This window comes from Pleurodeles waltl, chromosome 1_1 (genome assembly GCF_031143425.1).
Source record: "Pleurodeles waltl isolate 20211129_DDA chromosome 1_1, aPleWal1.hap1.20221129, whole genome shotgun sequence".
NCBI lineage: Eukaryota > Metazoa > Chordata > Amphibia > Caudata > Salamandridae > Pleurodeles > Pleurodeles waltl.
Genome location: NC_090436.1, coordinates 616,482,864 through 616,510,637, shown reverse-complemented (window position 1 = coordinate 616,510,637; position 27,774 = coordinate 616,482,864). Strand labels below are relative to the sequence as shown.

General features: G+C 46.3%; 1 protein-coding gene across 2 annotated transcripts in view; it reads left to right on the top strand.

Moving 5' to 3' along the window:
* The window catches only part of STARD4 (StAR related lipid transfer domain containing 4), a 184,182-nt gene that overhangs the window by 82,116 nt on the left and 74,292 nt on the right, over window positions 1-27,774 (top strand). The window contains exon 4 of one of the 2 annotated variants that reach the window (XM_069226467.1): window positions 23,030-23,156. The exons of the other annotated variant lie outside the window; for it this stretch is intronic. Coding sequence (XP_069082568.1) covers window positions 23,030-23,156 — 127 coding nt within the window. The remainder of the gene's footprint in view (window positions 1-23,029; window positions 23,157-27,774) is intronic. 2 annotated transcript variants of the gene reach the window in all.

Genomic DNA, 27,774 nt, shown 5'->3' with positions numbered 1-27,774 from the left:
AACTCCTAACTAGGGCTCTTATCAAAAATCAGCAGTTGGTTACCTAAAAAGAAACACAATGCAATTGTACATTTTCCTTTCATATTTACCAAATTCAATCAGCATTCAAGGAAGTCTTCGTCTCACAGGTACCGGTTTCGATCAGCATGGGACGGGGGCAAAGGGGGCAGGGTGGACGGGGCAATTGCCTCACAGCGGCAAGATAAAAGGACAAAACTACTACTTTATGCAAAGGGGCAAATCAAAGTTAAAGTCTCTAGGGTGAGAATTACTTAAAGTCTCTTTCTCTCGATTAGAGAAAGCATCAAAGTCTCATTCAAAATGGCGTCGAACATCAATTGGCATCGTAGAAGATGGCAAAATGACGAGGTCGGCAAGATGGGCCATAATGGCTACAATGGGCAATAATGTCCTCAATGGGTGCAGTGGGTAATGGCCGCTTTCTTCTTGTGCACCAGGTTTTTATAAACAACAGTTCAAATCCAGTAGGGTCTTCCATTGGAGGGTTCATAGGTTGGCATCAAATTGTCCAATCAAAAACAACAATTTACAAGCTTCTACCTAGGCATACATTATCCTTGGAGTCGGGAACGTAAGTTGCAACATATTTTACCAATTAACTCACTTTCAGAGCGTCCATTGTCTGCACCTGCAGATTGACCTTGGAGCAAAGAAGAAGATGCCAGGCTGGCACGAAACCTTAAAGATAAGCATGTGAACCGATCTCACTGGAAAAGTACAGCTTCAAGCAAGAATACACGTTTTATTAGCACATTAGAAAAACACGAGCATCTAAACCGTGAGACAAGGCAACTAGGCCGAAGCCTCCACTAAAGTTATGCTAAGTTAAAACATTTCAAACAAGCAAATCATGGCACACGTTTACGGTTATGTCAGATTAGTACAATTCTAATACATCACGTCATATAAAGCACGCTTATAAATGTTGGCGAACTACTCTGAGGGCACATTTGTCCCCGTACAATCTTTATTAGTTCGGTTAAAGTCACACTTGATTATTGCAGCACTACGTTTTATGCGCTAATAAATGTAAAACCTTCATTTCTGCGTCATCAATCCCTCCTCTGATGACTATTTGTCATCACACAAAACTATTCCCACAAATTTTATTCCATTAAAATTCTGTCAGTTCTCTTTGCCTTTTAGTTCCCCTTGTTTTGCCTTGTATTCTTCTGCCATTCTTTTCATCATTTTCTCTTCCTTCCTTCTCTTAATTCTTGCCATGATCATTAGTATTCCCCTCTTTTTCCCCAAATCCCAAAGATGCAAATTAGTACTATTAGTATTCCCTGTATTATTTTTAGTAATATTCCATTCCAAATGCCACCAAGCCAATTTCCCACTGAAGCAACTCCCTTTCCAACCTTCTCCCAAACTCCTGGTTCTTTCAATTCCTTCAAGTCTGCACTCTCTTTTGTTAGATTTGCAAGCATTGTTTTAATCTTCACACTGTTGTCTGGTATATACGTGCAACAGTGACACGCACCAAGCATTTTGCAAACGCCGCCATCCTTTGCTAAAAGAATGTCTAGGGCAAGCCTGTTTTGAAGAGTCATAGCTCTTTCTGCTGCAAGTTCAGCATCCATCAGGATTATAGCACCTGAAAACTTTGTCAACATGTTATCCACTATAGTAGACAACTTTCTTATTTTGATGGAATTCAACACAACTCCCAATGAAGGAATCATGGCTCCAAATATATCTCCTACCACAGCAGCTGCGGTCTCTCTTTTCTGGATACGATGAGATCCAGGCGTCTTTGGAATCACCGATAGGTCATCCAGTTGATAAACCTTTGGGAACACTATACCCAAATAACATCTCCCCCACCATCCCTTTGGAAGACGATAATAGGCATTATGCCCACAAATGTAATATACACCAGGTATGACAGGGTCAAGTCCGTTCAGCATGAATGTCCATTTGGCCTTAAAGATAAACGTATGTTTACATTCACTCGCTCCCACGAAAATGTTATCATAATAAGATTCACCACGATATATACAAAATTTCCCTACATGCCAAGCGTCTAAAGCTATTTTTCCTTGTGTTTTTATTGCGGCAAAAGCATAATTATCTACTGAAGTCCTCTTACTTAGCTCCTTTTCTAATTTCGCATTCATTTGTGCCCTTCTATCATTTGTGCGATCTAAAAAGCTTATTTCTACTGCAGAGAGTGAGCAGGTAAGGTTTTCCCTATGAGCTTGAGCTGTTTCAAAAGGTTGCATTGGCTCGAAAAATTCCCTCATTATTTTAGCATCCCAATCTTTAGCAATCTGGCTTAGTTGCGTTATTATAGGAACATATGCAAAGGTAACATCATAATTTGAATAAAAATACTGTATGTTAGTTTGACCATAAAATCTAGAAGTTACTAAACTACATGTAATCCCATATGTAAGAGGCATGTGGTGATAAGTCACCCCTTCCGTTACCGATGTCGGTATCTGTGTACACACATAACAATCTTTCGCATCCATAGTCTCAACATATTCTGTTAGTAGGCGATAGAAAACATTATACGAAAGTTCCTTCTTATCATGCAAGTGTCTCTCATCTAATTCTAGTCTTTTCAATGCGGTTAGTTCAGTGACAGTAACAGGAGCAGAAGTAGAAGCATCAATTTTCTCATTCTCACCCTTACCACGCGTTGCAAGCACTATTGCCATTATTATTAGTACACATGCAGTTATCAAGCCTATACACGCATTTTTACAATATTTCACTCTACTGTTTTGTGTAGCGTACTTAGTCATGATCTGTATAGAATCAGAGAGCTAGAAGCACTTATAAAGAAACGATTTAGCAATTAGTTACAAAGCTGAACGAGCGCAATGTTCACACAGTTTTCTTCAGGAGCCCAGTCACTTATCGGTTAGCAGCATTTGTCTCAATTCAGCAATAACTCAGTCTTTTATCAGTTAGCAACGTTGTCTCAAATCGGGTTTAAGAGTCAATCAGGTTATCAAAGTCTTATCAAGTTAGCAAATGTCTCATCCGGTTTAGCAATGTCTCAGCTGGTTGTATCATGTTAGATTATAGCAAGCAATGTCATTTATCAGTTTTTCAGTCAATAGTGTCCATAAAACTTTTCTTTTCTATTGGTATCTCTTCTTCTTCGTTCTCGAGGCTAAGAGATACAAATTCGTCGGTCCAATCGTCATTGACTACATATGCCCATTCTGGACCGGAATATCTCCTATTTGGTATCCTTTTCCTTTTCAATTTTGCATCTCTCTTTGATTCTGCCTCACTGGTACTTTCCTCTTTGGCCAAGTCTTTTTCTTCACTTGATGTTGGTACCACGACAGACACTTCCTTTCTTTTCTCTTTCACTCTTGGCCCTTCACTGTCGTCCAACGTTTCTCTAGTTCTTAGTTTTACTGGTGATATACTTGGTCTTCTCTTTGCACTGTGTCCACTTGATGGACCTGCGATCTCTTCTGAGGAAGTTTGAACAGTTTCGTTCTGTTCTGCCTTGTCCCCTCCTTCTGGGGAGTCAATCAGGTTTTCCTTTTCTTTTTCTGTACCGTCTGCTTCTGGGAAAGCCCTCCTCTGATCAGGCTCTCCTGCTTCTTCACCTTTTTCGAGCCCTTTGTCACCGTTACTTTCTTCAGGCTCTTTGTCACTTTCAGCTGCTTCGTCGCTGTCTGAGGTTTCTCCTTGGTCTTCCCCAAGTGAATCGGTTGTTTCGTCCTCAGAGAATATTTCTCTCTCCTCTATTTCTGCCTGTTCACTTCTAGTTCTGTTTTGCTCTGTCTCAGCGCTCGGCACTTTGTTATCAGGTACTGGCAGTTTCAGCGCTTCAACTTCCTCATCTGTGGGACACAACACTTTCTTTGTATGACTGGCGTGGATCCAGTTGGGAACTCCCGCACACTTCACAGCGGTAGTGGTCGTCAGGATCACTTGGAAAGGGCCTTTCCAACGGGGTTCCAGACACGACTTCCTCACGTGTTTCTTTATCACGACCCAGTCACCTACTTTCAGTGTGTGTCCTGGACCTTGGATCGGTGACAAGGTGGTTGCTTCCACCTGGTGAGAGAAAGAGCGAACCACGTCAGCCAGACCTTTGCAGTAGTCTAACACCATATCATCTGTAATATTCAAAAGCGTGTTTGCAGGAACTGCAGGAAGTCTCATGGCCCTGCCCATGAGAATTTCGTGCGGGGACAATCCAGTCTTTCTGTCAGGGGTGTTTCTCATTGACATTAACACCAAAGGCAATGCGTCAGGCCATTTCAAATTTGTCGATGCACATATTTTCGCCATTCTTGATTTCAGTGTACCATTCATTTTTTCCACCAGTCCTGAGGCTTCAGGGCGATAGCTACAATGCAGTTTTTGCTCAATGTTCAGCGCTGCGCAAAGTAACTTTATCACCTCGTTATTGAAGTGACTTCCTCTATCTGATTCTAAAGAGATCGGGAATCCGAAACGTGGTATCAACTCCCTCAACAATAGTTTTGCAACTGTAAGGCTGTCATTTCTACGTGTAGGGTATGCTTCAATCCAGTGACTAAAAATGCACACAATCACCAACACATACTTCAGACCTCCATGCACAGGCATCTCAATAAAGTCCATCTGCATTCTGCTGAACGGGCCACCCGCCCTGCCAATGTGGCTCACGTTCACAACCGTTCCCTTTCCTGGGTTCATCTGCTGACAAATGACACAACGATGGCAAACTGCTTCTGCAACTTGACGGAATCTGGGGTTAAACCAATCAGTTTTGAACAATCTTATCATGGCATCTCTCCCTAGGTGAGCCTGCCCATGATAGAACCGCGCTAGCTGCGATAAGAGACTATTTGGTAAAACAAATTTTCCTTCATTTGAAACCATAACTCATCTGGTCTCCTTGTACATTGTGACTTAATCCAGGAAACTCTTTCATCCTCCCTGACGCTATTCTGTAATGCTTTTAGTTCATCCATTGTATCCACGACCTTCAAGGCAAATGCTTCAGCTGGTTCGAGTTCTGGTTCACTTATCAAATTCCATTCATCCCTGAGCAATATACAGTTCAAGGCACAAAATCTTGCGACTTGATCCGCATATGCATTTCCCAGGGAAACATAGTCCTGTCCTTTTGTATGAGCACTACACTTTACCACTGCAATTTCGGCTGGCATCTGAATGGCGTGTAACAATTCCCTTATTCTCTCCCCGTTTTTCACTGGGGACCCTGAAGAGGTCAGGAAACCTCTCTGTGACCATAGTTGCCCAAAGTCGTGCACAATTCCAAACCCGTACTGACTGTCAGTGTAAATGGTAACCTTCATCAATGTAGACAGTTGGCATGCTCTTGTAAGGGCTACAAGCTCTGCTACTTGTGCGGAATAGACTCCTTGAAGCCAGGATGCTTCCAAGACACCTGTTACAGTACATACAGCATATCCTGCTTTCAAAATTCCCAACCCATCTCTTAGACATGAACCATCAACAAAAATAATATGGTCATTTTCATCAAGCTTAGTATCCCTAATATCAGGTCGGGGTTTTGTGCAAAATTCAGTCACCTGAAGGCAGTCGTGCTCGACGTCTTCAGCGTTCTCAATTTCAGCATTTTCACTGGGAAGCAAGGTTGCTGGATTCAACGTAGTGCACCTTTTCAGCTGCACATTCGGTGAGCCCAGAATTATTGTTTCATACCTTGTGAGTCTTGCTCCAGTCATGTGTTGCGTTTGGGAGCGGGTCAAAAGTATCTCAACTGAGTGAGGGACCATGACTGTTAATGAGTGTCCCATCACTATTCCTTCACTCTGAGTGAGGCTGATACCAACTGCTGCTACGGCGCGCAAACACCCTGGCAGTGCTGCTGCGACCGGATCCAAAGTAGCTGAAAAATACGCTACTGGTCTGTTTATGCCACCATGGGCTTGGGTCAAGACAGACAAAGAACATGCATCACGTTCATGACAAAACAATGTGAAAGGCTTTGTGTAATCAGGCATACCTAAAGCTGGAGCCCTGCACATGCATTCTTTCAATTCAATAAAAGCATCCATCTCATCTCCTTTCAGCTCAATTTCATCCAAGGCATCCTTCTGGGTCAGTTTCAGTAAAGGCTTTGCTAGAGTTGAGAAGTTGGGAATCCACTGGCGACAGTAGCTCACCATCCCCAAAAACTTCCTCACCTCCCTCCTCGTCTTTGGTGGACTCATTTGAAGTACACTTGTTATTCTTTCCTTCATTATTCTCCGTGACCCTTTCTCTATTTGATGACCCAAATATTTCACTTTCTTCTGACAGAACTGCAACTTTGAAGGAGACACCTTGTGTCCATTCCTTCCCAAATGGTTCAATAGGGCAATGGTGTCGGCTGTGCAGTCACTTTCTGTCTTAGATGCAATCAGTAAGTCATCAATGTACTGTACTAGGGTTGACTCGAATGGCAATTCTAACGCTTCCAGGTCTTTCTTTAGAATCTGATTGAAAATTGACCTTGACTCAGAAAACCCTTGAGGAATTCGACACCAACTGTAAACTCTGTCCAAGAATTTGAAACAAAAGAGAAATTGGCTGTCCTCATGAAGAGGCACCGAAAAGAATGCTTGTGACAAGTCGATGACTGAGAACCACTCGGCATCGCAAGGGACTTGAAACATTATCACAGCTGGATTCGGTACTACAGGGCAGCATTTAATTATGATGTCATTTATTTTCCTCAAGTCCTGCACAATTCGGACCTTTCCACTCGGCTTTATTAGTCCCATGATTGATGAATTACATGGACTGATTAACACTTCTTTCAATACTCCTTGTTTTACAAACTCGTCAATGAGTTGGGCGACTTTTATGAGGGTGTCTTGTGCCATGTGGTATTGTGGGGTCTGGGGAAAGGTTACATTGGGTTTTACGGTCACTTTCACTGGTTCCACTCCTTTCACCAATCCCACCTCTTTTCCTGTCATATCCCACACTTCCTTTCCGACTGTTTCCCGTAATTCAGCTGGAATATCTTCTTCAGTTATCATCGGAAAAAGGTTAATCAGAGGATATTCTTCATCGACAGTTTCCATCTCATCCCCTTCTACACTGTCCTCTTCTTCCCCATCACTGCTCGTCTGAATTCTAATTCCATCGTTCGAACACATAATTGAACATCCCAATTTGCACAATAGGTCTCTCCCTAACAGTGCTATCGGGCTTGAGTCACATACCACAAAATTATGTGACCCTTGATAGTTACCAATTCTGACTTGTACTGGATCTGTGATTGGGTTCGTCAGGTGCCTGTTTGCTACTCCCACTACTTGAACTGTTCTCCCTGAGAGTGGCAAATTTGGTACTTCAATGCTCCTAACAGTTGAACGTGTGGCTCCTGTGTCAACCAAGAATGAAACACGATGACCCATAACTCTTCCCTCCACATATGGACCCTTTTGATCAACTTCCAAGGATGCTGCAAGCACACAATTTCCCTCCTCATCTGAACTTTCACTCTCCCATACATTGTTTATTCCATTCTCACTGTGTAATGGGAACTTGGACCAAGGGTCCCATGTGGCCATGATTCTGCTTGATCTCAGCGCTGCTTTTGATACAGTGGACCACAACCTTCTCTGCCGCAGGCTCTCAGAATTGGGGATAGGAGGCCTGGCATTGTCCTGGCTGTCCGCTTTTGTCAAAGACAGATCTTTTCAAGTCCTGGATCGAGCCTACTTCTCTGACATTTTTCCTTTGACTTGTGGAGTTCCCCAGGGCTCTTCTTTGAGCCCAACTCTTTTTAATGTCTATTTATCCCCGCTGGCTAAGGTGATCGCTCCCTACAATTTGTCTTTGGTCACCTACGCCGACGATACTCAACTTGTGGTGTCCCTATCCAGCTCCGGGGACTCGTCGGCAGCTAACCTCTCGTGCTGTATGAAAGACATTGGAGCTTGGATGGTCCAGTCTAAGCTCAAATTCAATGACAGAAAGTCAGAAGTCATCGTACTAGGCAATTCCCCCCCAGCTCTTTCGCTTCCGCTGTACTCTGAGGCTTTCAATAATGTTCCTCCCCCTAAGGACCAGGTAAAAAGCCTTGGTTTCTGGGTGGATTCTCGTCTGACCATGGATTATCAAGCAAAAAGAGTCTCCTCTATATGCTTTGGCATCTTAAGAGTTCTTAGGAAAATCTCGATTCTTCTTCCCCCTATGGCCAGAAGAATCCTCGTTCAAACTCTTATCCTCTCCCGGTTGGATTATGGGAACTCACTTTTTCTCAGCGCCCCGGCTTATGTTATAAAAAGGCTACAAACAGTCCAGAACGCAGCCGCCCGGCTTCTTGTCAATCTTCCCAGACATGTATCCGCTAAACCTGCTCTTTCCTCGCTTCATTGGCTCCCCTTCAAGCAACGTACCTATTTTAAGGCCCTATGCATTGTTCATAGAGCTCTTCAACATAAGGGCCCAATGTTCTTTAGAAAGCGGCTATGTCTTTATGTTCCTTCTCGAAGTCTGAGGTCCTCCTCCTCTCGTCTTGTGACCATCTTGAGGTCTAAGAGAGCTTGGGGGGCCAACTCCTTCCTTACCAAGGCCGCCCGTCTTTGGAATGATCTTCCTTCCGATCTACGTCAGGAACATTCAGAACTACTTTTTAGGAAAAAACTCAAGACTATTCTTTTCTGTAGGTAGCGCTCTCAACTCTCCTAGTGACAGCACCGGTCAGGTTAGGTTAGCGCTGGGATGCCTTCGGGTCACTACGCGCTTTATAAATTCTTAAACTAAACTAAACTGTTGTACTGTGCCATTTGTATTCATCACCTGACCCGAGACCTGTGGAGGAACCATCACTTGCTGCTGACTCACTGGTGCCAAAGGTATTTGCATTTGCTGATTAGGTACCATGGGAAACTGCTGTTGCACTGGCTGCATTTGCGTCATCTGCATACGGGGCATCTGCATCTGCTGCGGCTGCATGGGCTGTAATCCCTGCAGCTGATTTATGGTCTGAAAATTTGGGTTTGGACCTCTCATTTTCGGTCCCCTCATTGTCTGGAATGCATTGACATCATTGTTTTGCTGACCAACACCTGCACCTTCCTGCACCACCATCGGGCACTCGCGTTTCCAATGCCCGACAATTCCGCACACGTGACACGGCATCACCCTTTTCATTGCCTGCACACCATTCGGAATCGCAACAGTGTTCAAATCCGGACCATTACTCCCAAAGCCTCCTCTGCCTCTGCCTCTCGCCTGTGGCTGAAACACCATGTTTCCCTGCGGCTGCGGCTGCGGCTGCGGCTGCGGCATCTGCTGTTGGAACCCTTGCAACCCTTGCAAACCTGTCTGAGCTGCTTTAAGTTGCATCACCATCACTTTCTCTTTCAACCTTTTCTGTTTCACTTCAATTTCGTCGTTACAGTATTTCGCATAATTCAACACCTCATCAATCGGTTTCGACTGCCAACAAATCAAATGCGTCTTTATCATCTGACTTATCTCTGGTCTCAGCCCTTCCACAAATCTAAACACAAAATGAAGCATGTCCTTCGCCTCTATTGTTTCCGTGCCACTGTAGTTCTTGAACGCCTTCAACAACCTCTCATAGTAACCATGAATCGACTCTTTAGCCTCTTGGGCAGTTCGATCAATCTTCTGCCAATCCACATTTTTCGCGGCAACCTTCGTCTTCAAATGCTCAATCACCTTATAGTACAAGCTCATTACCATAGGTGATGGTGCACCCGTATCCCTGTCTCTCTCTGGTTCACTTGTCGGCCAACCTACAGCCCTTTTGCAGTCTTCCCACAAATCTGCCGGAACCACAATCTCAAAGAGGGTGTTCAGGTCTTCCCAAAGACATTTTGCAAGCTTCACAAACCTATCAGTCTGTTGATACCATTCAATCGGTTTCTCTCTCAGTTTGGGAAAATCATCCGTAAAAGACTGAATGTTGCTTCTGTGCCACGGTACATGTATTAATTTCCCCCCTGCTGTCTCCCTCATTGGTAACATGGTTATTGCATCACTACTCTGTGGTCTTTTCTCCTTATGCTCTGGGACACTATCTTTCTTCTTTTCCTTTTTCTTTGCCCATCTACTTTCCCATTTGTCTAAGCACCTCCACACTTGTGCACTCTGCAGCAATTCTCTAAGGTGCGTTTTCATGCCTGCTGACCTCATGTGTTCAAAGTCTGTGGTCCCGAAATCCAATCTATAGCTCCTGCTCAAGTGTTTTGTCTTGTCTATCTCAACCCCATTTTTGTCAGCTATTTCTTGCAACCTTCTATGTACCTTGTTCACTTCTCTCGTAATCCTGGGACATAGATACCTCAGTTCTTCTTCCGAGTAGGACTCTAACCTATTCAAACCCATAGTCCCTTCCACCAATTCTTCTGCTTCCATGTTCAACCTGACCCTATTCAGATAGTCCTCTCCCTTCCCACTGGCTGAGCTTTGTGTGGAATTCAGACTGTTGAACCACTGCGTCAGCTGTTGCGCATTCAACCCCATCAGTGTAGCATTCACATCGACTGCCATTGATGGTTGCGGCAACTTTTCAGTGTTCGATGCTAGCGGTATCATCAGTGGGGGACTCGACCTCACCACTGTTGACTGAGCACATATGGGACTAAACTCCACCAAGGACCCAGATCCAGTTGGCAGAGCCGCTATCGGAGTTGTCTCTGGAGTGTTTTCTATGCACCTCCTTTCCGTCCCATTCTGCACCATTGATCCTTGACCGCTCATACCTGAGTTAGGCTGAATGTACAAAGGTACCGGTGGACCTACAGTAATGGGTAGGGATATCGCATCTGGGTTCTGTCCATTCCCCAGGTTCTGAGGTATGTTCATTCCCACACTATGGGTCATCATTGCCGGCATGCCCGTCTGACTCCCCGTCATCTGAGCATGTGCGGTTCCCCCCTGTATCTGCTTTTGAGGCATCAAAAACTGGGTTGATTCAGCTTGTGCCAATGTTGGGTTGCGACCATTCTGTACTCCCATTACGGTTGGATCTAGAATCATTCCCGTACTGTTGTCACTGCTGTAGTACCTTGGGACCTGCGGCTGATAATTTTCTGCTGTTTTCAATATAGGCACATCTGGATATATTCTCCTAACCTGCGGTATCTGCGGGGTGAACAGTAAACTCGGGTCCTTAGATCCCGATGGCGTTTCTGAACTCGGAGTTTCATTATTCTGTACCGGTGCCGGAGGGGCAGAGCTGGTACTTGGACCTTGTTCACTCTCTGCATAAGGTGGTGGACGGTCGTTCAGCAATTGCATGATGAACTCCTCATCCTCTGACTCGTCTTCTCTCCTTAACTTTTCCTCGTCCTCTCTATCTTTGGAACACCTCCTGTTTGTCTTACAGGTAGCTTTCTTGCCTGTCGCCTCTTCTTCCTTAGCAATTGCGGGAAACAATTTTATCCCCTGCAATATATCTGACCTCCACACCTTCTGTGCATTATCCCACCTAGCGTCCGCTAGTGTCTTTTCTACCTTTCTTATCCTGGTCTCGAACTTCTTTTGCTGTTGCTGTCTAGCCATTAGTTCCCAAATCGCTAGAGCCTCAAACTGTGCTGGCCTTGGAGGTACCTTCATGTCGTACATCGCGAATCTCAAATTCTCTAGGATCCTTATATTGAATCTCCCATGGATCGGGAACGCTATGCTCCCATGTCTCTCTGTCAGCTTGTGCCATTGCTTTAGCCAAAGGCACGGAGCTACCCCCCTTTCCTCCATTACAATGTAAGCTGGTGTACCTTCGGGTGGCGTCTCCTCTCCTACGCTCGCTTTAATGTAAGACTCCCCCTTCATCGCACTCTTTAATGCTTGAAAAAATTTCATTTTCTCGTCTTTTATTTCACAAAGTTTGTAATCAATAAGTGACTTTAATTCCCGGAATACTCTTCGCTTGCCTTTCCCCTTCCAATCGAGCCCCACGGACTGCGTCCAATCCGTGCGCGACCCTTCTCTGCAACCAACCTATCCCAGCGCGGCTCCTAGTGACGTCACACTCACACACACTGCGGCTGACAAAGCCTCGCGGCTTGTCCTCCTTCACTCAGCTCCTCTCGTAACAACTTCTGGCATGTATCGCGAGCAACCAAATAATAATAAAACAGATCTGTCGGTTTACTACAGGAAGGGTAACACAATCGCTTCAGGACCTTAGGGATTTTTCACTAGCCTCGGCAGTTATTCCATCTTTCTCGGTCCCCACTTTCGCAAGCAAATTCTGACCCGCAGACTCTGCTCTCAACTTGTCAGTGATCTATTCTAGTGCACTTAGAATTTGTCAAAGCCCGAAGTCGAAGTTTTCTTCCACTCCCTTAACACACGTACCGACTCGTTGACCACGCCCGGTCAACCTATTAAACCGACCAGACCACAACATAAAACAAGTGTCTCATACGCTTTTCAACATACTCCGGAGTCTCTTGACCTCGCAGGTCTCAACAACAACAACCACGTGGACCTTTTTCTGCACAAAGCGCCACATGCACATGAAGTTCGACGACTTCCCTACTCTCACACTCGGAGTCGCACCTCCGCTATTCTCTAAAATCCTCGCAACCTTTTCAAACAATCTGCGGCAATAAGCTGTGCAAGCGCAAAACCCTGACTTCACTCATACCGTCACTAGTACCGCCAACGCCGATTTCACACCTCCATTCTCTCCATTCGCAAGCTCCGAGATCCCGGGAAAGTCGCGGGGGACTTAGGGCATCATCATTCTCTCAATCTGTTTTACCCAAGAAAAATCTAATTCAACACCATATACCTCTCGAGTGGGGTCCCAAAGGGCAAAACCTTCAATTCAACACCATATACCTCTCGAGTGGGGTCCCAAAGGGCGAAACCGTTACCTCTCGAGTGGGGTCCCAAAGGGCGAAACCATCCTCTGCTACCATCTACTGATAGAGCGTTCCGTCCTAATAAATTACCTGTATTTGGACGCTCTTGGGTCGATGAATCTTTTGACCAAGTGGGGCTCTCTTCACCCGAGATTAGTCAATTTAATCAAATCAATAATCAATAACGAACATAAGCAATGCCCTGATCAACATAACACTTCACAATTAATCCAGAAAACATTTCGGCGAACCATGACCTTTAGCATCTGGTGCACGCATTGCTTTGCTCACTGTGAGAAATGAGCGCCTATTTCGGTGCTGTGACTGTTTCAAAGAACAGGGCTTCGCTCAGGATTTACTTTTTGGCGCATGTGATAATAAATTGGCACAGGCGACTCATAACAATATATTTACTTTTGTCATAAGTTATAGTTTAAAAAAGGTCCAAAATGATTATTTTTTGGGCGGGTTCACACTGTTCCATGTAATTTCAACCTTTCAGCAGGATTAGAGTGTGGGAGAAACAATTTGGCACTGTGTCTGACACCCAGACTTTTGCTGTAAAGTGTGCCCATCTGAGGATGAAACTGCCCAGTATCAACCTGTCAGGAAGGGAATTTATCTTGTCAAAGGAGCATATTAAGTATATTCACCTAAAGAACAGCTGCTGGCGCCCGCATTGTGATAATAATCGCAAATGTCTCAGAAGCCTAAAGATGTTCTAACAATGTTCCAACAAGATGGGCTTGATGATGCTGAGATGGGGATATCAGTGCAGGAACTCTGCAGCAGCAGCTTTTAGACCCATAAGATATTTTTAGACACATTGCCTCACAAGCTAGGTGCCTGGTGTGGTGACACTGGTCACACCTTCCTAAAGCAAGCCCTGCAGGTTAGCCACCAGATAACTATCTCGTTTTCCTGTTTTACATCACAGATTAATAATTGTCTTTCATTCTTTGCACAGTATGTTACATCATTGGTGGCAGACAGAAGCCACACAAAGTCTCAGCTACTTCTGGACTTGAAGGTCCAAGAGGACTTCAGCTAAGCCAGAGCCAGGCCTCAGTCTTCAGCCTGGCTTGTAACTTCAGTGGTTGCCCCAGCACTGTTCTGTAAAAACAGAGTAAAACAATTGCAAGTGTGTCTAATTGTGGACGTTTATGACCCTATGTTATGTCTTTAACACAGATATAGTGCTGAAAATTGCACCTATATACACTCATTTTTAAAATGTTCTCAAGGGGAGCATCTCCCTTGAGGACCCTTGAAAACGTTGGGCTCGCTCACTTTGCTCACTCGGTGCCAAAATTTGTTAATTCATTTTACGACCCACCACTTTTATATTCCACCAGCCACCACTGGTAGTTGGGATGCACTAGTGTCCATCTACCATTTTAGAAACAGCATACAGGTGCTGATACCTGTTCAGGTCAAAATCTAACGATTCAAAAGCTAAAAAACTGAAATAAGAAGAGACATGTTCTGCCATTAGTAAGGACCATTATATTTTCCTCTCGACAGTCCCACAGAAATACTTATAACTGGGTCAAGAGAATGTGAGAGCCCACTTCAAAAAATGTGTAGTAGAACATTATGTCAGATTGGAACTCACATCAGTTTTGTTGCCTCACTAAATAGTTTGTCTGTGCTTTGTTATCATTGACATTTTCCAGTGAGCACCCAGAGCCAACCCACGCAAAACACTAGCTATAGGCTCTTGGCCTAGTTAACTGGTTCTGGTCACTGACTTTACTGTGTGCTAGCCAATGCTAAATCCACCCTCATAAAAGTTGCCAAAGCTAACACGTTGACTCTGGCAAAGGCCTGTACAAACCCTCTGCATGATTCCTGCAAATAAACCCTCCGCCCTTAAGAGAGCTGTCCAATAAAGTGGGAAAGGACAGCAAGGCTTGTTTTTTGGCTAAGTGTCGAGGCTTTGACTGGGCAGTAAAAATAATATCTTGTAAGGCAATGCTGCTGTGATAGCCTAAGTATAGCAACCGAAGTCAAATGAGTTTTGCAATGAAGCATTCATGTATTGCTCACTAATTGATATCCCATTTGTGTGATACGCAATAGCATAATATGAGAATGTGTCTCATAGGTTATAAAGCTTTCCTTCAGGGTCTATGTTACCAGTAGGCACTAAGAGGGCAGCTCGTATTTCGTGCCTTTTTTAGTTCTTTTGTTTCCAATGTAGATGTTTTAGAAGGTTCTGCAGATGTTTGTGTGGTCACTTCCATACCCCTCATTAAATTGCGTGAAGTTACTGCCTACATATTACTGAAGCACGTGTTTCTTCTTTGAAATGGGTTGTGATTCACAACTCCCCCATATTACGGATGACATTGCAAGGGCAAAAAAGGCCTGGTGGAGTGTGCTTCTTTGCCATTCCGTCGATGGCACAACATACATTCACAGAGGGCCCTGGGCACCCTGTGAGAGGGAACACAGAGTGTGCTAGAGTGTTTTCAAGAGAGGTGCAGTCTCACACAAAATGTAGCCTCAGACCCCACCTAAAGCAAGGCTGTCATTGCCCCTCCACGAGGGTGCAGCGCGGCTTTGCGGCTTCATGCCAGGACGCCTCCTGTGGGTCGCGTGTTATACAATTACTATAATAATCATCAGTAATGTGAGTGTCTCTGGAGGAGACTCCCGGGGTTGCGGGGCATCTGCACGAAAGCTCAACGGTGTTTAGAAATTACTCCGATTGCAAATATGTAAGTTTACTTTCTGAACGTCAGAGAGTCAAATGGGCATATTCGAAAAGGGGTTATGTCCATACTCAGCAGTGAAGTCTGTCTGTTCCTGCTGCACACTGAAATCTGCTATGATTTTAATATAGTCCCTTTTTCCTTATATTTAACTTTTCTTTTTTAATGGTTCTCTGGAACCTTCATGCAGTTCAGCAAAAAGCTAGATTTAAATGACTTGTAAGTATAATATACTGGAAAATGACCAGCACAGTGTGCCTGATTTTATAGCTGCAAACTGTGAGTTTTCAAACTTTTCTGTCTGGGTTCATGGGTGTCTTGAGGTTTTTACTTCGTACAGCACTATAAACGCACACCAGGTCTGTCCTCCTTACTTGAAACAAAGTCCCATGACTGAGTTCCATGGGTGGGTGACATTTGTGGCTGCTGATATTTGCCATTCATGCAAGTTTACTTCTGTGTTCCTATTGCATCTCACACTACCAGGGATGGGGGTGGAGGAGACGGCTGAGGGAATTCACTTTGAGACACTTCCAGATTTTAGGAATACAGGTCAATCAATCAACCAATTAGTTTTTGTAAAGCACAGCTACTCACCCGGGGAAGGTCTCAAGGTGCTTGTGGTGGGTCTGGGCCTCATTCAAAGAGCCATGTTTTGAGGTTCTTCCTAAAGATGGTGAGAGATGACTTTACCTGAGTTTATAGAAGGAGATGCAATGGTTCAGGTATGCCGGTCTGATGTTGTGCAGGGCCTTGTAGGTGTGAGTGAGTAGTTTGAAGTTGATTCGCTTCTCTACTGGGAGATGTGTTCTTGGCAGGGGAGGTTCAGGATGAGTTTTTCGGTGGCATTTGGATGAGTTGTAGTTTCATGATGTTCTCTGTTGTGGTGCTGGCGTAGAGTGCGTTGCCATAGTCGAGCTTGCTATTGACTATGGTGTGGGTGATTATTTTGCAGTAGTCGACCAGGATCCATTCGAACATTTTGCAGAGTTGGCGGAGGGTGTGCCAGCAGGAAGAGGTGACTGCGTTTACCTGTCAGATCATAGATTGGGAGTCGAGGATGATTCCTAGGTTTCGGGCTTGGTCAGTCGGAGTAGGTGGTGCGCTAAGTGATGTGGGCCACCAGGAATCGTCTCAGGCTGAGGTGGAGTTTCTGAAGATGATGAGCTCGGTCTTGTCCGAGTTAAGCTTGAGACAGCTCTCCCTCACCCAGGTGGCAACGGCTTTCATCCCGGCGTGAAAGTTCCTCTTATCTTTGTTCAGGTCTTCAGTGAGGGATATGATGAGTTGTGTGTCATTAGCATATGACACAATGTTCATTTCGTGGTCGATGATGATGGCTGCCGGCAGGACCATGTATATTTTGAAGAGCTTTGGACTCAGGGAGGATCCCTGAGGGACTCTGCAGCTGACTTCTGTTGGTTTGGATATGAAGGATGAGAGCCTAACTTTCTGTGTTTTTCCTGTGAGGAAGGAGTGGATCCATTGCAAGGCTTTTCCACAGATTCCTGCGTCGTGGAGTCTGGAGGTGGAGGTGCTGTGGGAAACGTGTTGAAGGCTGCTGAGAGGTCGAGGAGTATGAGTGCTGCAGTGTGTCGGTGGTCAAGCAGTGTGTGTGGATCTCATCAGTCACTGCAAGAAAAGCTGTCTCAGTGCTATGGTTTCTGCGGAATCCAGACTGAGAGGTATCCAGAGAGTTGTTGTCCTCAAGGAATTGCCGCTGCTGCAAGTTTATGGCTTTTTCCAGGACTTTGGCTGGGTAGAGTAGCAGCGAGATGGATCAGAAGTTCTTGAGCTCTGATGGGTCAGCTGCGGGTTTCTTCAGAAGGGGCTGGACTTTTGCGTGTTTCCAATCTTCAGTTAAGGTGGCTGTTGTGATGGAGCAGTTTAGCGCCTTGCAGAGTTCGGGGGCGCTGGAAGCACTGGCTCTGTTATAGATGTGGTGAGGACAGGGGTCTGTTGGAGCTCCGGAGTGAATGTTGATCATGATTATAAGGATAAGGAAACAAATGATCAACCAGCCCACCCTCACCAGGTCATTTGTTATGCTGTGGGATAGTTCACCAGTGAGGGGAGACCTCCGTGGTGACACCAGGTGCTCCTCCTGCCCGTGGCTGCTAAGGATGGTACGCCCCTGATGCAAGGGGTGAGGAAATAAAGGTGCCTGAGGCTTCGCGCCAAAGGTCAGTGTTTCCCACTCCTGTGCCCTGTGATTACTACTGCCTATGGCCCTGTATGATCGACTAGTGTGCCGCATGGGGCACACAACAAACTGGCGATGACGAGAAGGCGATCCGTGTCTACCCAACAGCACTCCTGACTCACCGTCCTGTGCCCGTTGACGATTGTGCCCTCGCCTCTCCTCTGCATCTGAGAGGTACGTGTTGCCTGTGCCCCGCCTGCTTACTCCCTTTGCTGCTGTCCCAGAGTGGCTGGAGGATGTGCTGAGTTTCTGGAGCGCCAGCGGTGGCTGGAGGTCCTCTCCTCTAATGGCCCGATTCTTGCCGACACATCCTTGGCAGACAGCTTTGTCAAAGATGGTGGCCCCTCCCACAGTGGTTCATCGCGCATCTCCCTAGAGGAGGAGTGCTCATGCTCGTCCACCCCAGAACAGGAAAGGAGCCCTGGTGAGAGGTCGGCAAGTACTCGAGAGGCCAAGGTGGGGGAAAACAAAATTCATCCTGCCAACGCTGGTGCAAAATATGCATGACAAAATCACACAACTCCACAGCTGAACAATAGAACTTAAATGAAAAAAAAAGAACAAGAAACTTCACAACACATGGAGAAAATACAGACAAAGACATCCTCACAACCCTACACATCCAGGAGGAAGCAGGACACTGTAAGAAGACTCTGGCACACTGCCAACCACATCAAAGGCCCCACATGGACTAAATCATGACCTGGCACAACAAAAGGTGGATCTGTCGATACCACCCACCCACTGTGGGATGCCACACCGAATGGAACATATTTTCAAAGTGCATGGCAAGTGCACCTCCTTGTTTTCCCTGACGTTGCCTACACTAGTACTTAACACACCATGTCGTACATACCCTCACTGGAGCCATTTGTGGTCGATGGACCTCACTCCGCACACGCGGGCAGAAGTAAAGAGTGGGTTGAAAGACTGGAAACCTACTTTGCCACTGTGGCCCTGGACAATGACCAATGCCACCCCATGCTACTACATCTAGGTGGCTCTGCCATCCATAAGATCAGCAAATCGGTGGCAGAGGAAGGGCCACCATCCATAGATGCTGAAATGGGCTCTAACTGCCCACTTCAAGCCTCTTGCAAACCCAAATTACAAGAGATTCCTCCTTCAACAGGCCCAACAGCTTCCAGAAGAATCAGTTGACACCTTCTATGCGAGACTCAAAGAACTAGAAAGTGCCTGTAACTTACCCAATGCCGACGATGAAGTGAGGGCACAATTCATCCAAGGATGATATTTGGTGAAGCTGAGAGAGAATATATTGCAAGTCTCTGGCATACCCATGGCAGACATGCTCACCATGGGGCGATCAAAGGAGTTGTCGAAGGTATGTGCAGCACACATGGAGGTGGCCTTGCAGCAACAAGTGAAGACCGAGCCGGTGAATGCAGTAAACATTGCAACATCAGACAGAAAGAAACCTCGACCAAAGACGGCCACAGAGGCACAAGTTTGCTACATGTGTGGAGGATCCTAACCACCAAGGTCCTTTTCCAGCCAAGGGAAAGCAGTGCACGAACTGCAACAAGCCTAACCACTTCGCCAAAGTCTGCTGCTCCACCCCATCGGAAAAATTGACCAAAGCTAAGACAGTTTATACTGCACAAACCAGTAGTGGCCCTCATTGACACCTGAGCGTCCATTAACATCCTGGCCCTGTCCGTCCTAAAGACTTTGCAGTTTTGCCCGGTGCTTCATCCCACAACCACTCAATTCTTTGCCTTTAGGTCCTCAACACCACACGCTCTGGCAGGGGTTTTCATGACTGATATCACCCATGAGACTCAGACGGTCCGTACCAAAGTCTACGTCATCAAGACAGGGTCCGGCATGCTGCTGAGCTGCTGTATGGCAGAGAAATTCAACTTGGTGTCCTTTGCGTTCGGTGTACATCACAAGAGTATTGATGGGCTGGTGGCAGAATACTCTCAGTTGTTCAAAGGCATTGGCTGCCTCAAAGGAAGACTAATTCACCTCCACATTGATGAGTCCATCCAACCTGTTGCCCTGAAGTACTGCAGGGTCGCATTCCACCTGCATCCCAGAGTGAAAAAGAAACATCTGGAATGACTCCGGTCCACTTTCAAGTGCCTGCATGACCATGGATGAACCCTGCATCGCAAGAAGTGTGCCTTCTTGCAAAAAGACACTGTATTCTTCGCGTATCACTTTTCCGACAGAGGAGTAATGCCGGATACCGAAAAGGTCCATGGTCCAAACAGCTCCAGCTCCTACCTCGGTCACCGGAATTTGCAGTTTTCTGGGCATGGTCACGTACTGCAGGAGGTTCATACAAAAATTGACATGGCTCATGGTTGCTCTCCGAGAGCTGACGAAAGCCAACACCCTGTGGGAATGAGGGCCCACTCAAGAAGATGCGTTTCAAGCCACCAAACAAGCCCTGTTGGCTCACACCACTCTGGTATACTTCGACCCGTCCACAGAGTCTAAACTATCAGTAGACGCCAGCCCCACCAGACTAGGGGCCATCCAATCACAATGAGGCATGAACGGAGACTGGGTCTTGGTAGCCTATGCCAGTCGAGCATTGACCGAGAATGAACAGAGATACTCCCACATCAAAAAGGAAGCTATAGCTGTCTATTGGGGCTGCTGCCATTTTCATCTATACTTATATGTCCAGCCTTTTACTGTGCACATTGACCATAAACCCTTAATTTCACTGTTCAATAGTTCGGCCTCTAAACCACCCCCCAGGATTGAAAAGTGGATTCTCCAATTGCAGGAACGTCAATTCACCGTAGTCTATTGACCAGGGGCCCAAAACTAACTTTCACGGCACGTCAGGCCAGACACTGCGGAGGGGAAGCTGAGGCCGATGACATGGAGGAATACGTCTGGCTGGTACGTCTGAGCATTCATGGCCGCTACTGGTGTCAATGGAAGAGATCAAAGCTACCATGCAAGCTGATGAATATTTCCAACTGGCTATATCGGGTGTCACAACTGGAAGATGGCACATCATGACAGAGAACCTGTCAAGAAGGACAGAACAGAGGTGCTGAACACTGTCAGCCCTCCACCATGTCAGGCACGAGTCAGTTGTATCACCAGAGGGGTGCCTGCTGCGACATCCGAGGCTAGTAGTCCCCATATCACTACAACAAAGAGTCATCAACCTCGCTCACTCAGCATACCAGGGAGTTGACAAGACCAAGGCGAGACTCTGTTGCAAGGTGTGGCTCCGGGGGCTGGACCAACATGTGGAGAGAGTTGTGCAACACTGTCAGCTCTGTCAGGCCGTTGGCCCTAGTGAACCACCTGCGCCTGTCATAACTGCGCGGATCCCTTCAATTCCCTGGCACCGAGTGGGCGCTGAGCTAGGAGCCCTGCCCGATGGACGACATATGTTAGTCATCATTGATGACTTCTCCAAATATCCAGTGGTGTAGGTTCTAGACATAATCACGGCGGAACAGACCATCCCGTGCGTCGAGAAGATCATGGCTTCACATGGCCTCATCCAGGAACTCAGGACAGATAACGGACTGCTGTTCTTGAGTCAGGACATTGCAGAATCCCTGGCTTCAGATGGTGTCCGCCACCGCAAGATCACGCTGTGCTGGTCGCAGGCAAATGGTGAGGCTGAGCGGTTTCTGAAGACTCTAAACAAAATCCTGAGAATTGCTGTGGCCAAGGGGAAGAACACAGATTGTGCCTTGTACGCATTCTTGAGGGAGTACCAACTCATGCCCAATACCACCACTAAGGTACTGCCAAGCTCATAGTGCATATACCATATGCCTGGTGACACAATTCCATACCACAAGACCCCCACCGCCCTGCAGGAACAAACAACCAAGAGGCTACGCCAATGCTGTGCCAACAATGACTGCCCATCAAGGAAAAGACACGCCTGAACCAAGCACCTAAGATTGGGGGACAGGGGCTAGTCAGGAACCGATGCCCGGGAGGGAAGTTCAAGCTCCCGTTTGAACCGGTGCCATGGATAGTAGTGAAGGTATGCAGCACCATAATCACTGCAACATGTGGAGAGGAGTTCATAACCAGGAATGTCTTGTTTTCCTAGCACTACCTGTCTGAAGGCTGGGAGCACGGGACCTGTGCCGACAAAATGCCCGATACCCCTGAGTATGCTGAGAGCCAGGAGGATGATGAGAATACTACAGACCTACTGAGAATAAGGTCTTGTGTGCCACACCCAAAAAAGAGCCCTACCAGATCACTAACCCATCCGTGGCCCCCAGCATTGTCAGAATAAAAGAGCTAGCTCGGGGAGGTACCATATGCAACCCCAGCCTTCCAGCAGGCTGAGAGACTTTGTCATAATGTGACAAAGTGTCTTGAGACTCATGCCTGAGGGTCCTCGCGACATTCCTGTGGCCAGCCACCGGGGTCAGTCATGCTGCCCCTACCAAGTAAGGACACGGCGAGTCTACCCCATGGCTATGGGCCTTTTTGTGTTCTGTTTCCTTTGCTTTATTTTCCTTCTTCTTTTTGATCATTCTTCTTTGCCTTCTATGTGTTGTTGGTTTTTTTTTCAGTCTGTTGTGGGTATAGGAGGAATGTTATGTTGTGGGATAGTCCACCAGTCAGGGGAGACCTCCATGGTGAGACCAGGTGTTCCCCTGCCTGTGGCAGATAAGGATGGTACGCCCCCGACGTGAGGAAATAAAGGTGCCTTAGGCTTCGTGCCAAAGGTCAGAGTTACCCACTCCTGTGTCCTGTGATTACTACCCCCTATAGCCCTGTATAATTGACTACAGTGCTGCGTGGGGCACACAACAGTCATTTATGTGGTTACCATTTGGACCGTACCCTTGAGGTTTCGAAAAAACATACAGGGAAAAGGTGAGCCTACAAAGGCAATATTGGAAGCCAAAAAATGAGGGACTTGTCAATGGACATACAGTGGGCTAAAGTGTAACATATATATCAGGCAGTCATCCAATAACCACTAGACCTCAATTCGGATGATTAACGCAGGGGAGGTGAAAAAGTTGCAAACCCAGGATCTGTAGTTACCAGGATGGTAGGAGACTCCTGATCAGATTTCAATCTGCTTTTTGCGGTTTTGGACAGAGATTATGAGTTGCATTGCAGCAGTGGTACATAAAGTAAAAACCGTATTCAGGGATCAAAGTGATTTGTTATGTTTCACCAAATTGTTTGTGATATTTAATTCTCATTTCTTGAGGGTGAATGGTAGAAAGGAACTACACATTATATATAATGCCTCTATATGCCAACTTTGTTGCAGTTCTTAATATTGCCTTTTGTTTATTCAGCTACAAAACTGAAGGAGTTGTGGATGATGTTACTAATAAAATAGTGGATTACATTCGCCCAGGGCCTTATCGACTGGAGTGGGACAGTTTAATGACTACAATGGACATTGTTGAAGAATTTGAACAGGTAACATCATAGCTAAGTGGAAACAGAACTTTTCATCTTTGTAAATTTGTTTATATGCGAAATTAACATTGCACTTCTACTTCTCCTTGACCTTTAGCACGCTTAAAGGTAATGTGCAATTTCTGCTGAGTTGGGCTGATAATACTGTCAAATACCTGGGGATATGGGTCAGTACAGACCTTGATGTCATATGGCAAGGAAACTATGGCAAATTACGCCTGTCCGTGGCTGGCAGGATTGCATTCGCAAAGATGATGGTATTGCCAAAGCTGCTATATCTTTTTGTAAATATCCTGATTGCACTGTTGAGGACATTTTATTTGACAGAATAAGATCCCTCACTCCATGGTTTCCATTGGGCGGAAAAGCAGCCAAGGGTTGACTGTGAGGTGCTCATGTGTGCAGTTTGAGTGAGTCAGACTGTGTACCTCCGACTTTGAACTCTACTTCTATTTTACGCAGACCCAGTGTGCACCGTTGAGTCCACCGGACGCCATTCCACCCACATATCACAGTTGATATAGCACTAGCCTGCATCCGATGAATACTATGATATGTTCCCAGAAACTGCTCACAGGCATGATCAACACTGTTGGCTGCATAGTAAGGGCTTGATCTCAGCTGCACTGCCAGGCAAACCTGGACTCTATGTTTGTCATGTAGCCGTTGCTTGCAGCCTGATGCTGCCTGTTGGAAAATAGCCATTTCTGACCCTTTTTGCCTTCCTCCTCCTCTTTTTCTGACCTTTTTTTTGTTGGCTTTAGGACTCTGAGCATTTTAACTCTACTAACCAGTGCTAAAGTGCATGTGCTCTGTCCTCTAAAAATGGTAACATTGGCTCATACCCGATTGGCATATTTAATTTACTTATAAGTCCCTCGTAAAGTGCACTACATGTGCCCAGGGTCTGTTAATGAAAGGCTACTAGTGGGCCTGCAGCAATGATTGTGCCACCCACTTAAGTAGCCCTTAACTATGTCTCAGGCCTGTGGGTGCCTTTTTAAACTGCCATGGAATTGTTCACTACTGCAAGGCCTATCTTTCCCATAAAATAACATTGAGATTACCTTATAACATCTTATAAGTGTAATTCCCAATGTGTACAAGATACGCTTATCAAGCTTGGTGTCTTTGAATTCACAATTTAAAATCACAATTTATGGTGAAGTTGTTTTTTAAATTGCAGTTCTGAAAATACCACTTTTAGAAAGTTGGCATTTTCTTACTTTAGCCATTTGGTTCCTCCTGCTGTCTCCAATACATGTCTTTGGTGGGGTGACAGCTGGGCTTGTGCATTACCTTAAGATAGCCACCTACAAAAGGAGCTTAGGTATGACTGATAGGCCATTAACATCCTGTTGGGCCATCCTGGGCAGGATGGATGGGAGGGGCTGACACTTGCACCTGAAAGGACAGTGTCCTGGCACACACAAAGAGCTGCACATGCCTTGTAGTGAGTCTGGAGCTAGGGCAGGAAGGGAAGGCTGCTGTGCACTTCAATGACCCTTCTTTGAAGTCTCCCCACTTCAAAGGCACAACTGGGTATAAGAACTGGACCTCTGACACCACCAACTCAGGACACTTCTGGACTTGTGGATACTCAGCCAGGAAGGAGGACTGCTGTACTGGTACAAGGACTTCCACTCTGCTGGACTCTTGCTTTGCTGAGCTGACCTGCTACCCTCCTGCATGGGAATGAGAAGGACTGGACCTTCATCCCTCCAAGTTTGTCTATGCACACAGCTAGCATTGCTGCTCGTGAACATGAGGCTCCAGTCAGCCAACTCCTCGCAGCCGCATACCACCTCCAGCGGCGCTCTTCATGTACCCGGCAAACTTCTTCCCCAAAAGAGGGACCCTTGGCTAAATTCTGAGAAGGTAAAACTTCAGCGGACTATCTCGGACTGCTTTCGACCCATGCTCCATTGGGGTCAGCCTGAACTTTTAGATTTATCCCAGTCTAGTGTGATCAGATAGTCCCAGTTGGCGATTTATACGTTTAAGGACTGTATTGAATTTTAATCTTTAAAAATGTATATCTCGACTTCAATCATTGGGTTTTGTCGTTTTGGTCATGTTTTACTCATAAAATTAAGCTCTATTTTTCTAACCAAGTGTGGTGACTTTTTGTGTGGTGTTTTCATTGTTTTACTGTTTGAAATGCTTCCCAAATACTTTACACATTGCATTTTAAGTTAGGCCTGACTGCTCTGTACCATGCTACCAGAGGTTAAGCACAGGTTAACTTTGAGTGTATATCTGACTTACCCTGACTAGGTTTGTGGTTCCTGCTTGGCCAGGGTGCATACTTCTGCCAAACAGGAACAAAATTTCTAACTTCGATCACTATGACACACAAGTGTGCCAACATCTGAGATGCTGTGTAGGGAACTGCACAACACATTCCCAAAGCCACCTATCCAATTGCATCCTCTTGACCTTACCCTCTTTTCCGACTCACCCAGAAGAATGATCACTCACCGGTGTAGAGGACAAAGGGGGTTATTACAACTTTGGAGGAGGTGTTAATCTGTCCCAAAAGTGACAGTAAAGTGACGGATATTCCACCAGCCGTATTACGAGTTCCATAGGATATAATGGACTCGTAATACGGCTGGTGGTATATCCGTCACTTTACCGTCACTTTTGGGATGGATTAACACCTCCTCCAAAGTTGTAATAACCCCCAAAGTGTCAGTGGCTAGTCCTAAGGCAAAAGTTTAATGTCAGACAGACCTATACTCTGAACTCTCTGATGAGCAGTGGCACTTCTGCTGTCCCAGGCTGGAGCCCTGCCCTAAATTATAGGCTGCACCTGATACATGCTAAAAACCTCCACAAACTGTGTTGTACCCCCTGCAGTGCTATGTAAATTGGGTTTGTCGCAGGACTCATGATGTGGAGCACTGAAGATCCACTGTCACAAACTTTTTGCTTTTGGCCCAGACATGTCCTGCTGTGGAAGGATTCTGAGCACTAATTTATACCTGCTTTGACAAAGTAACCGACTGTGACTCCTAACTCTGCCCCCTGGTTGCGCTGCATGGATTTGTTAAAGATGTCCCACCCAGTAAGTGTGAATTTATTATTCTGATGTTGCTGTTGGCTAAGGGCTACGTGGCTATACGTTGGGGCAGTGGAACTCCTCTGGTGGAAACTTGTCTGAAACATGTAGCATATTGCCAAGAACAGCAAGATGAATATTTAACACTAATGCCGATCAGATTCCAGCCGAGGGATATCTGGGGCCCATTTAGTGCGAATCTAATCCAACATACTGTGTGGGATCAGGGGGTGAATAGACGGGCAGGAGATGGGAACACTGACTCTGTAACCATCTGTGCGCTGTGATGCCGCAGTACACACTGAGGCGGTCATTCTGACCGCGGCGGGTGGCGGTCGCCGCCCGCCATGCGGTTACGCCAAATGACCGCACCGCGGTCAAAAGACCGCGGCGGTCATTCCAACTTTCCCGCTGGGCCGGCGGGCGACCGCCAAAAGGCCGTCCGCCGGCCCAGCGGGAAAGCCCCTGCAACGAGGAAGCCGGCTCGGAATGGAGCCGGCGGAGTTGCAGGGGTGCGAGGGGTGCAGTGGCACCCGTCGCGATTTTCACTGTCTGCAAAGCAGACAGTGAAAATCTTTGTGGGGCCCTGTTAGGGGACCCCTGCACTGCCCATGCCAGTGGCATCGGCATTGCAGGGGCCCCCAGGGGCCCCACGGCATCCGTTCCCACCATCCTGATTCTGGCGGTGGACACCGCCAGAAACAGGCTGGCGGGAAGGGGGTCGGAATCCCCATGGCGGTGCTGCAAGCAGCGCCGCCATGGCGGATTCCCTGGGCCAGGGGAAAACCGGCGGGAAACCGCTGGTTCCCCTTTTCTGACCGCGGCTTTACCGCCGCGGTCAGAATAGCCCAGGAAGCACCGCCAGCCTGTTGGCGGTGCTTCCGCCGCCCTCCGCCATGGCGGTCATGGACCGCCAGGGTCAGAATGACTACCCTGAATCTTGCAAAGAGGCAGTGCACTGCTGCAACACTAAAGTGCGGTGGCTGCCTTCGGTATTTGCTTCTGTTTGAATTAGCCCCGTGTGCTGTGCTGACTGTTGAATTGGTAATACTAGAATATACGATGTGGCTTGCGCCAGAGTGTCCGCGGCCACACTCTGGCATGAAACTTTTAACGTACCATGTAATAGCTGTCGCCGAGATTGGTAGGACTTCTGTTATTGCTTGCTACTTTCTTTAAAAAAGGTCGATTAACACCTTTAAAAATGTTCCACTATTATAAAGTGAATAATAGTTTCCTATAACAACAAGGACGAAGACACTGGGAAGAGAAAGATCAGCTGTAAAGTACAGAAATTCAGTTTCACTTTAGAGAAGTGTTATTCTAATGTGTCTAAATCTAAATCAATTTTATTTAAACTGTTTTCTAAGTAACTGCAGAGAGGAGCGCAAAAGTATCAACAATAAACATGTAGCAGGAGTTTAAAGTGGTTGAGCACATTTCCATGTAAGGTGTCGGCCCAGAACCAGCAACTAAACGCTAACTCAGTCTTGGCATCAAACAGGGATCCACCAAATCTCGCTGCGGGTAAAAAAAAAAATTACATTTTCAACT